At 45.6% G+C, this 11174-nt stretch overlaps 2 protein-coding genes across 11 annotated transcripts; one reads left to right on the top strand and one right to left on the bottom strand.

The window, feature by feature from the left end:
* The first annotated feature begins 1060 nt into the window (after positions 1-1060).
* Positions 1061-2867, top strand: LOC123190709 (cyclin-B1-1). Its single transcript, XM_044603417.1, has 6 exons — positions 1061-1211; positions 1567-1692; positions 1790-2047; positions 2124-2297; positions 2400-2578; positions 2664-2867. The coding sequence occupies exons 1-6, from the start codon at positions 1191-1193 to the stop codon at positions 2797-2799; spliced, it is 894 nt and encodes a 297-aa protein (XP_044459352.1). The 5' UTR covers positions 1061-1190; the 3' UTR covers positions 2800-2867.
* Positions 2868-3613: 746 nt separating this feature from the next.
* LOC123190708 (disease resistance protein RPM1) lies at positions 3614-9996 on the bottom strand. 10 transcript variants are annotated; one of them, XM_044603409.1, is made up of 6 exons: positions 9684-9995; positions 9260-9354; positions 8574-8738; positions 8176-8460; positions 4251-7129; positions 3614-4155 (listed from the first exon to the last, which is right to left on the bottom strand). In XM_044603409.1, exon 5 carries the CDS (start codon positions 7047-7049, stop codon positions 4296-4298), a length of 2754 nt encoding a protein of 917 aa, XP_044459344.1. In that variant the 5' UTR covers positions 7050-7129; positions 8176-8460; positions 8574-8738; positions 9260-9354; positions 9684-9995; the 3' UTR covers positions 3614-4155; positions 4251-4295. The 10 variants fall into 10 exon arrangements, with proteins under 10 accessions (XP_044459344.1, XP_044459345.1, XP_044459343.1 ...); XM_044603410.1 differs by having other exon boundaries at positions 8574-8641; XM_044603408.1 differs by having other exon boundaries at positions 9260-9346.
* Between the last annotated feature and the right edge of the window lie 1178 nt (positions 9997-11174).

Here is an 11174-nt window from a genome sequence, read left to right as displayed (position 1 = left end):
TTAATGAGGAGAGAGGTAGTTGTAGTAACTTAGCTAGTTACTGTAATATCACATATCCCAATGCAATATGAGTCTATAACCTAATAAATGAATCTTTGCATGTTACCACACTTAAGTTACTACCCACTATGAAGGTAGTAACATAGCCTAGGAATATGTGTATGTTACTAGTGTATGTTACTCTCCATTGTGGCTAGTCTTATATGGGTGAGTATATGCACGTATATATAAGCGATTGCATCTGTAGTGTGTTCAAAAAAATATCACCCACAAAAAACATATACTAACAATTTTTAATGAATGAATCGTACCTTGAGTTTCCCGACTTGTGGAAGAAATAATGGAAGTCAATCGTGCAACTATATATCTTGATCTTGATATACTCCCTTCATTTTTATGAAATCCATCTAAAAAAAGATTACAAGTACCAAAGTAAAAATTAATGTGTGCTTTAGAAGCCAATTTGTTTTCTCATTTATCGGGTTAATTAATAGAATGCATGCACATTAGAGAAAACTGAGTGGCCGTGGGAGAGGAAGTAGGTGAGTGTGTTATTATCATCCACTACATGCATGCTAGTAATTAAGTCGTGGGTTACTAGTACGAGGAAATATTATTAATATTTGTCTTGATTATTGTTGATGGCTTTGTATAGATGCAAAATGTATTTTTTTCATAATAGCCATATGAAATCCATCTAAAAAAATATGAAATCCATCTAAAAAAAGAATATGAAATCAAATTCATTGGGAAAAAAATTTCTTTTCCACGGCAAAGCCGGTAAAAATTGCTACATGTGGAATGTTCATACGACGAATTTACCCTTTATCAACTGACGGTAAAAGTTGGAGCGTTAAGACGGCCGCGTGCTAATCGGAACGTCGCTTTCCTGCGGAATCCGGCTCCGACAGACCTACGGCGAGGAGAGCTCATGTAAGACTCCGTCATCGAGACCAGCCATCAGCCCCGCCTCCTACGTGAGCGCGAGCCAGGACTCGGAGGAAGTTGAAGCATTAACCTGGCTTCGTGCTAATCGGAGGAGGGCGTCGCTTTGCTGCGGAATCCCGCCGCAAGAGACCTGCGTCAGCTCCGGCGCTAGCGGGAGGCAGCAGTCGGAGGGCCGCGTCAGCTCCGGCGTCCGGAAGTGTACGCGAGGAAGAAGAGGGCGATCAACACCCTCGCTCGCCTCTATGCCCTCACCACGCCCTAAGGTTCGTCATCTGTCACAAAATACTTCGTTGCGACGGCTTCTTACATCCTAGTACCATAAACCTCCATCTGATGCTGCTTCTCGTGGGCAGAAATTAAGCTTTGCTTCGGATGCTTTGAACTGTTGTTTCTGATAGTCGTGTCTCCTCTCTTTCTGGGTTTGTATAGGAACCACGGGTGGTTTGACCCAAACAGCTCTAGGAGAGAGTTTTCCCTTATATATTTAAATTCCTCTAGTAATTATTTCCTGTAAGCTTTTTTATAAACAAGTCATTATATGTTTCATTAATCTCCTTTTCAAAAACAATGTATCATAAATCTGTGCAATGAGTCTCTGATCCACCGTTGCGTTGCCAGTTCGCAGCTGGAACAACCAACGATCATCTACAAGTGATTCAAGACATCGATGAGCTTGACCTCGACGATCAGCTAGGCGTCGCGGATTACATTGAGGATATCTACAACTTCTACAAAGTTGCCGAGGTAACCGCATAACTAACTCTTACGCAGCGTGTGCGAAAACCTTGTGATCTGTTGCTTGTCTCTGAATCCGGAGTCGATCTTTCATCTCCTGTTGCAGAATGAGTGCCGGCCCTGCGACTACATGGACTCCCAGGTGGACATCGACTCGAGGAAGCGGGGCGCCCTCGTCGACTGGATAATAAGAGTGCATGAAAAGCTCGAGCTCATGCCGGAGACCCTCTACCTCGCGGTGTACATCATCGACCGGTACCTCTCGATGCAGCGGCCCGTGCTTCGAAGCGAGCTGCAGATGGTATGCGCCTCGGCCCTGCTGATCGCCTGCAAGTACGAGGAGGAGGACGCCTGGGATCCAGAGGTAGTAGACTGAATGAAAACTTCTCCCCTTTATTCCCTTTGTTGTTTCATTGTTGTTTAATTGTACACTTGCACAGGTGGAGGTTTTCGTCTACATATTAAACGACGTCTACACCAGGGAGCAGATACTGGGGGCGGAGATGGCCATTCTGAACACGCTTGAATGGAACCTGTCAGTCCCTACACATTACGTGTTCCTCTCGCGCTTTGCCAGGGCCGCGTCCTCCTCGCATCCGAAGAACGATGAGGAGGTAAGGAATACATACACACCATATGTACATTCAGATGTAATTTGCGCCGTAAAGCGGCGAGTTTGTGTGCTGAAGTTTCTCTCTATGTATGAATGCATGCAGATGGAGAACATGGTGTTCTTTTTTGCTGAACTGGCGCTGCTGCAATATGCGCTGGTGCCGTTGAAGCCCTCCATGGTTGCTGCCGCTGCTGTCTATGCAGCCAGGCTCACACTCAAGAAGACGCCTCTGTGGACTGAGACTCTTAAGCACCATACTGGCTATACTGAATCCCAGCTAAGGTAAGCATGCACCTGTAGCTTGAATAATCCTCGTGGGTTTCTGACATGATTTCAGAGGTACTCACATTTCTTTTGACGGTTTCAGGGATAGTGTAAAGATCCTGGTGACCGCACACTCGGCTGCCCCTGAGAGCAAGTTGAAGGTGGTGTACGAGAAGTATTCCAGCGAAAAGTTGGGAGGAGTGGCCCTGCGCCCACCTGCAATCGACTTCTGCAAATAAATGGCGATTTTGTTGACAGTCCTTGCTTGCCATTTGTGTGATAAAATGCACCTTCATAGGCCGCTGGGAAATTCAAGGAGGAAGCGATGAGCCGATGACGGACTTCGTCACCAAGGTGAAGCAGCTGCTGGAGGAGGCTTCTGCTGCTACTGCTGCTGCTGCTGCATCCACTAACTAGGCTAGACAACCACAATGTATAATACCCATGGTGGTGCAAGAGCAAATTATGTGCCAGTAAACACAGTTAAATGCTAAGTATGTGCTGCTCTAGTTGTCAAAGCTTACCGTCCTGAGTAAATAGTAATTATGTTTCAAGGCTGTAACTCAGCTTTGTGATACACATGCCTGGACATGCACATTCAGCTTACACCTAATATATCTCATGTCGGAAGTCTGCATATATATTTCCTTTGGGGAAGGGTTTGCGAGTTTTCTGAATTAATTCCCTGGCAAGTTATCTAGAAAGTGTTTTGGTTTTGCTTCTACTGCGACTCTCCATATATCATCTACTCCTAGAGAGTATTTTGGTCACAGATTGTTACTTGAGTTCGTCAATCCCTGGAAACTGCTTGTTACATGGCCTCATCAATTGCCTCCTCCGTGTGCTTTTGAATATTTTAAAAACTTAAGGACATACATAAACATGCTGTAGCAGCCTTTCAAAACATCGCATCAGTGTATCGCTGAAGAAAATAAGGACCGCAAGCCCAGAAATAAACAGCACTCACAAATGTCCAAAATAGATACATGGAACAGAGCAAGCCTAGCAATAAAACAGACGTGCAGATAGAAATGAATACCTGACCATTGAGTATGAATCACAAATCAAATCTTTTATTTAACAGCCACAGCTGAAATAGGTTCACAACAAGCGCACACAAAATTAGCAGCACACAGTTCAAAGAAGTAATGCGAAAAAGTAGCTTGAATACGAAAACACACTCACTTTCAGTCTTATAAAAACCACAAATCGTAGGAAATATTATCACACTTGACAAGCAAATGCACACAATGACAGGAACAGTAGGAGAGTAGCAAACACAGGCAGTAACAACCGAAAATCTGCTCAGTAACAACACCCTACTGGAGGTGGCACAAACAGAAAATGGTGCGCAGTATATATAGTGCGTCTTGAAAAAGCAGAGGAAACCCAGACAGTATGCATGTTCAGCAAGCAGAGGAAACCCGGACAGTATGCATGTTCAGCAAGCAGAAGAAACCCGGACAGTACGCATATTCAGCAAGCAAGGAAACCCGGACGGTATGAATATTCAGCAGCGGCACGAACATATACTAACACTGGAATCAGATCGTCCCTTTTCCTTGATCTGCAAAGCATCTTTCTTCCAGCCTGTATAACCAACATCTTATCACATCAACATGTCAAAGTATTATGAATTGAGACGAGAAAGGAAGCAAGTAGTGGTACTCATTAGCAGGTGAGTGGCCATACCTCTGCGTGCATACACATTTCCCAACCAGTACAGTATGGCAGGTCAATCTCGGAGAGTATACCGCCACTGTGTCCCTCCAACTACAGAACATTGATCCAGCAACCAAAAGAAGTCACTGGTGATTTCAAAGAAGCCTAGAAACTGGAGGGGCATGAGGAACTCAATGCCAGGTGGGACCTCCATCATGCTGCTGAGGTTGACAAGGTATAATCTTTCCAGGCTCGCCATGGCGCCTTGCTGTATCTCTAGCCAATTCAGATTAGGCAGGTCTATCAGATAGAGAATCTTTAGCTTGGGAAACCACCCCGTGAGAAATGCTAGCTGCTCTCCGTTGTATGCTCTGGTGAATTCTAGATGCGTCAAATTTGACAGCCGTGAAAGGGATGGCAGGGGGTCTTCTCTCAGTTGTGACCAATATAGATTCAAAACATGCAAGTTCTGCCCCCCAGCAGCTTGGAAGAGAGGAGACTCATCCAACGCCCCTTCCGCCAGTTGTCCACCCAAACGTAGCCTTTGCAGGTTTGGCAGGGGGACATTCAACGAGAGAACCTCATTCTCATCACTTGCATTCACATCAAGATGGGACAAACACTGCATCTGAACTAGAGACTCGCTGATACGTCCACAATAGCTTCCCTTCACATCCAATAACCTCAAGCTTCTCAGTTGCCTCAGCTGCCGTAAATGTCTAATAGACCCATCATGTGCTACCAATGCTTGTAACGTTTGCAGGTTTGTTAGATTTCCAAGACCATTGGGGACATGCACACCACTGAAACATTTAATCCCTCTCAAATCTGTATTAATTCTTTTCTCAACAAATAAGTGCCTAAGCTTCTTCAGTTTCACAATCCCACTAGGCAGCTCATGTACGTCAGATCTAAAAAGGTCCAGTGTCAACAAATTTGAAAGCTTCTCAACAGAACTCGGGAGCATCTTCACTTTTGAATCACGCAAACCCAAATGGCGGAGATTAAAAAGATCTCCAATAGCATCTGGAATATTATCAATGGGTAGACCACTTAATTCTAGCACTGTCATATATCTTGACTCCTTACATAGCATAGGTAGTAGAGTAAATGTTACCATACTATCTTCCAGCATAACGAATGTTCGAAGTCGGCGTACACTAGAAAATGACTGCTGAATATCCTTCTTCTGTTTGTGCAATACCAATCGACGTCCATTTCTCTCAAAAGACCCCCCACGCTTATCCTCATATGTAACACCAAAACAGTTCTTCTGGCACAAGTCAAGTGCCAATTCACGTAAGATATCGTGCATTTTGAATTCTTTCATCCTACCAAATGAGTTTCTCTTGACAAGTTCTAGCATGTTTCTGTCAATTAACTCCTTCAGATAGCCTTCTGCCACTTCTTCTAATGTGCTTTCACCCCTCTCTTCAATGAACCCCTCTGCTGTCCATAACCGTATAAGTTGTTTCCTTTTGAAAGAATAGTCTTCTGAAAATAAGCTGCAATGCAAGAAACAGCATTTTAAGTGTGTTGGAAGGTAGATGAAGCTCAGATGCAAAACATTCCTTATGTGATCGAGTCTTGAATTGTTGATTAGCTCCCAACTTAATTGGGCATGTATTCTTCTCCATTCTTCCACAGTTTTCTCACGCACACGCAAGAGGCTACCAACTAACACAATAACAAGAGGCAAGCCTTTGCACTTGCTAACTATTTGCTCAGACAAAGGATTCAACTCCGCAGGACATTCATGATTTGTATCTCTTGGGAAGGCTTTTCTACAAAAGAGATCCCATGCCTTATCTTCTGGTAAAGGTTTCAGTGTTAAAGTATGTCCTTGAGAGGCAAGTGCAGCAACATCGCCTTCCCTTGTTGTGATCATCAGTCTGCTGCCCTTTCTATTATTAATAAGCACCCTAGACAAGTCATCAAATGCTTCTGGAGTCCAAACATCGTCCAATATGATCAAATACTTCTGTTGCTCTAGAAATTTCCTCAGTGTCTCTTCAAGGCATGTGATGTCCATGGCCGCAGTGTTAGATAGCACACTGACTTTATCTCGGGAAATTTCCTTGATTATATTCCTCAAGACATGTTCTGTAGAATAAGTTTGAGAGATGGAGACCCAAGCATGGCACTGGAATTTCTCTCTATGCTTCCTGTAGACATTTGCAGCTAAAGATGTTTTACCAAGCCCTCCCATTCCAAGCAGTGCTATCACAGAGCGTTCCAAATCGTCACTTAACAACCACTGCTCAAGTTTATCTCTGTTTTTATCCACACCGACTAGATCTTCTTCATCAAGGGAGCGTGAAATGTTTGCTAGATCTTTGGACCTCTTGACAATGTAACTTGAGCTGCTAGCATCCCCATTGTTTATCATGTGAACCCAACGGTTTTTTGTCTCTGACAAGTGTGCTAGGTCTTTCTCTATTTCCTTCACCTTGAAAGCAATCCGGTTCAAAGAAACCAGATATCTTGGTTTTGTAAACCCTTTCTTCAGGTAAAAGCAACACCCCGTATCATGTTCGTGACCAACAAGATACAAGTACTCATCCACCATGTCCTCCATCACATGTGCTACTTTCCGTACCTCCTCCAACCAGCCCTCGTATACTTGATTGTTGCGGTTTCGGATGTCCATTTGAAAAAGAACATCATGCATTACTCGAAGCTCCCTCACAACACGACCCATGCTACCCTGTAGCTCTAGTATTTGCTTCCTGTACTTTGCAAACAACGTGCTGGCCTGGTCTGCCGCTCCATTTGCCAAGGCGGTTCCAATCTTTTTAATGGCTAGAAGAATCACAATCTCCGCCATTACTTTCTGAGAATTCTTAATGTCTCACTGTTGGGTGGGAGGCTAGTTGTATATTTGCCTCAGTGTTATTAGAATGACCACTGCAAAATGAAGTAAGTGATGCATTAATTAGTAGCACGCACTTGCTGAAACACTTCAAAACTCTCCAACCACAATGGACAAGTGAAATAAGCACAGCCTTTCAAAGTATAATCCTCCTAAACTCTTATTTCATACAGTTAACCTATCTAACGCTAACCCACATAATCAATCAAAAAACATAACTGACAACAGGCAGGTCCGTGGGAATTTCAAAACACTTAAGACTGTGCTATCGTCAATGGCAAACTAGATGTTATTAACTAACAAGAGTAAGTGACACTCAACCAACTAAGTGACCATGTATGCTCTGCTTCCGTGTAGGGGACATCTCAGGTTAAAATGCCCCAAACATTAAAGATTTAAACAAGTGAGACGAAAAGGGAGCCTATCTGACATAGCAGACAGCTCCGAGTAACTTAGTTCCATATTTTTCTCAACATATATCTTATAGTATCTCCAGATGTATGGAGAAACAAATAGCTAGAGTTGTTGAATAAGCCACAAGAAAATGTATCACAGTCAAGAAATAAATCAGGAAGCAAAGAGGACTAGAGGAGTAATTACTCATTAGGGGAAATCACTATAATATTACTGAACTAAAACGACTTCAATTAAAAGGAGCTGTCATGTGCACTGTATCTAGAATTCAAGAGCATATGCTCATCGTGTGCTAGGTATATCACCAGTACAAAGCATTATCAACAACTGCACTGCAGATCGATTCAAGACATTTTGTTAATCCAAGGGAAACAATCGGGGATGGAGCAGCTCACGGGGACCCCAGGCAGCTGCCTGGGCTCTACCGGAGAGTCCGTTAAGCATTAGCATCAATATATGGGTTAGCAATGATGTTTTGCTGGGCAAACACCGGCCAGCGGTGACCCTGCCCATGCTCGGTCAGTGAGCTGGCTCCACCACTGGAAACAATGAATAGCAGCTAAAACCTGAACACTGCCAGCTCACCAGACCTTGAAGCCGTACAAATGAAGAAGCTCGACCTGAGTACAACCTAAGATAGCCAGAGAACTATGGAAGGGCGACACACCTGCCTGATGGCATAGATCCGATCGAGCTTGGTGACCTCCTTGTGCATTTATGAATCTGAAACAATCAGAATAGTCTCATGGATTTCGGAGGTAAAAGAGACCTCATGGCTTGGGTGGTCTTGTTGTCACTGAAGCTTAATTGTGCAGATCGTGAACTCTCATGGAGTCATGTGTATGACTGAGAGTATGCTAGCTTGCTGTTGGTGACAAGTAGTTGGATGTGATTTCAACTTCAGGTGTTCCCTTGTGAACTTTACCCACTAAACCAGGGAACAACCGCCTACCTAGCATTTAATGGCAAGGAAAACGAGTTAATACTTCCTCGACCTAGCTTAGGATATACAGGAGTAATAGGAACAGAACCAAATTGAAGGAGATAATATCATCAGAATTGCACCTGGTTTGTAATAACTGTAGATCTGACCAGATTTGGACCTGTGGTGGCCTCCTTGCGCGCTTCAGAATCTGAAATCATCAAAATAGTGCCATGGGTTGGTGAGAATGGGGCATCATGCTAGTCTTATTGTTGAAGCCATGAGCCATCAAGAAGCACCCAGAGAACCTGTAAGTCAAGTCAATGTTAGTTTTCTTGCGGTGGTTGTCGAAGCTCAATTATTTTACAACATGATGTATTATCTGAAAGCAATGTGCCTGTGTGAATATCTAATCAGTTCAATGTTCATGGAATACACATCTGATCACTTCAATAGTCTTGACTGGCCCACTGCAACCAAGAACTCCAGCTACAATATTCTGCTTTTCAAGGTTCCCTACTGCTTTGGCGCTTTGTCTTCATGATTATGTGCCTCTCCTTTTGTTTTTGACAAGGGAGAAGAATTAGGATTTCTGAAACTATCGAAATGGTATGGATGGCCATTTTTATAATTAGGCATTTGCCCATACAGACCATGCAGTGTTGTATTCTGATCATGAGGGTCAGTCACGGAAGCTTACAAAGGTTTTTGAGACGCCCACTAGTAAGTAATAGGGCTATATATTCAGATAAGCCTGAGCAGTACAGTACCTAATCACTAGCAGCAAGCTGAGCTATATACATACAGAGAGCTAAGAGTAATTACTTACAGTTACAGAACATCCATCAATCCAATGGAACAGCTATATTACCAGCATATATTCTTCTCCATGTCTTCTCATTCCAGCACCAAGAACCTGCCACACTTGACAAGAAATATGAGTTTATTAGTACTACACTTTTTCTGAAATATACTATGGGCCATTGAGCCCACACCTGACGGAAAATGGCGAACACTCTCAGGCTGATCAAAGAAAGGACCGTAAATCACTAAATCAGTCAAAGCCAACAGATCGAGATGGCAACGGTTTGGTGGACGCTTGATTAAGGTCGAGCTCGCGGATACATTACGGAGAACGAATCAAGCTCCTAATGTGGTTCAGATTCAGCAAGTTCATATTGTCACCCGCGTCCTACGGACAACACAAAAGGGGCATGGATACATGTAATGTAAGGGAGGTTGGCTGCCTTTACCTCGTCGTCGCTGCCGGCAGGGAGTCTACTTCGCGGCGGCCACGTGGGCACAGGGGTGATTTGGCCGGGCAGAGAGGCCCTGCCGCCGGTCGCCGCACCGGCGCGAGAGGGCTGGGGCGGGGTGGAGCGGGGGCGGGCTTGGCCGGAGACGAGACGAGGCAATCTCCCTGCTATCCTAACGCTCGCCGGCGGTGGAGTCGTCTGGCTGCCGGGGGCCTTGCCTCCGGCTCCGTCTCCGCGAGTCTCCAGTCCAGTCAGTCAGTGCCGGAAGGGTTAGATCGTTGACCGGGGTGTCCTGCTTGAAAAATAGCGTTGACCGGGGCTCATCAGGTGTCTGGTTTTCTCCTATAGAAAAAACCTGAAATCTAAAAAGCGGCCGGCCACTAAATAGACAGAACGAGCGGCCGAACGAGAGCCGCTCGATCTCATCCCGATCGACGCCGCACGGTGTCCAGGTGTCCCCTCGTCGGGAGGTGGGGTCGCGCCGCTCAGACCCGCGTGTGGACCAGTCGCCTGGTCCGATTGCGCCGCGCCCGCGAGATAAATCGTCCGTGGGACCCACATGTCATCGAGGATTAGGCAGTTCTCCAGCGTTTTAGCCGTCGTGCGTAGTGGGCGGCGGTTTCGAATTTCGTGCCATTACCCCGTCCACCCCCACCTCTCGCCGCCCATTCCTCCACTTTCCCCCTTTGCTTTCGCCGTTGGTTGGTGCTCGGAGGCGGTTCCAAATCCGCCGGGTTGTGGTCGACGGCGGGGCGCGCCGCGAGGGTCGTCGTCCGCGGCGGCTCTGGTACTGCTCCTACGCGCGCTCCTCGTCTTCGTCCCTGCTTGTTTCTCCACTCGCCCGTCCTCCTTTTTCTGATGAGGTCGCTCGTTTTCCGGTGAGGTCGCGGTCGTTGTCAGGGAGGTCGAGGTAGAGGTCGAGGTCGCGGTCGGGGTTAGGGAGGTCGAACTCATTTTCCGGCGAGGTTGAGGTCACCCCAGCGGACTACTTCGTTTGGGAAACCGCCGGATTGGCAGGGGTGGGTTAGGGTTGTGGTCATCCCGTCGTTTTTGCGTTGCAGTAGGGGGTGAGCTCGTGCATATGGTTCAGGAAGGATGAGTGGTTCGCGGCGATAGAGCCTCTTCTGTGGATTGAAGCCTCGCGGTGGATCTGGTGTTTTTGATGAGTGTTTTTCCCCCGCAGTGTGCAACTCTGCCGCCCCTTGCGTGCAAATTAGGAGCAGTAGTAGACAATTTTTGAGATAATATAGCCAATCTGCCAGCCTTATGGTGGTTCTCGTGGGTCATGTGTTTTTCTCCTCTTGTTTCTAATTAGGGACCATTACATGTGCAAATTAGTACCTGTGCAAATTAGGGACCATTACCTGTGCAAACCAACTAAGAGGGTGAAACTTGTATCACGGCCACTTTTTAGTTGGTAGACACTTGTGTTTCAGTTGCACAAAATTCTATCCAGTTGGCTTCATTCATATAGTAGTTGGCTGTCCC

Source organism: Triticum aestivum, chromosome 2A (genome assembly GCF_018294505.1).
Source record: "Triticum aestivum cultivar Chinese Spring chromosome 2A, IWGSC CS RefSeq v2.1, whole genome shotgun sequence".
Taxonomy (NCBI): Eukaryota; Viridiplantae; Streptophyta; class Magnoliopsida; order Poales; family Poaceae; genus Triticum; species Triticum aestivum.
The sequence above is the reverse complement of the archived record's forward strand: the minus strand, read 5'-3'. Positions and strand labels throughout refer to the sequence as shown.

Bases quoted from the DNA above. Each gene is read 5' to 3' on its own strand.
- LOC123190709 (XM_044603417.1), top strand. From the start codon at position 1,191: ATGCCCTCACCACGCCCTAAG. The intron at 2,298-2,399 runs GTAAGGAATACA...GAATGCATGCAG, and splicing joins ATCCGAAGAACGATGAGGAG to ATGGAGAACATGGTGTTCTT. The intron at 2,579-2,663 runs GTAAGCATGCAC...TGACGGTTTCAG, and splicing joins TATACTGAATCCCAGCTAAG to GGATAGTGTAAAGATCCTGG.
- LOC123190708 (XM_044603415.1), bottom strand. From the start codon at position 7,049: ATGGCGGAGATTGTGATTCTTCTAGCCATTAAAAAGATTGGAACCGCC.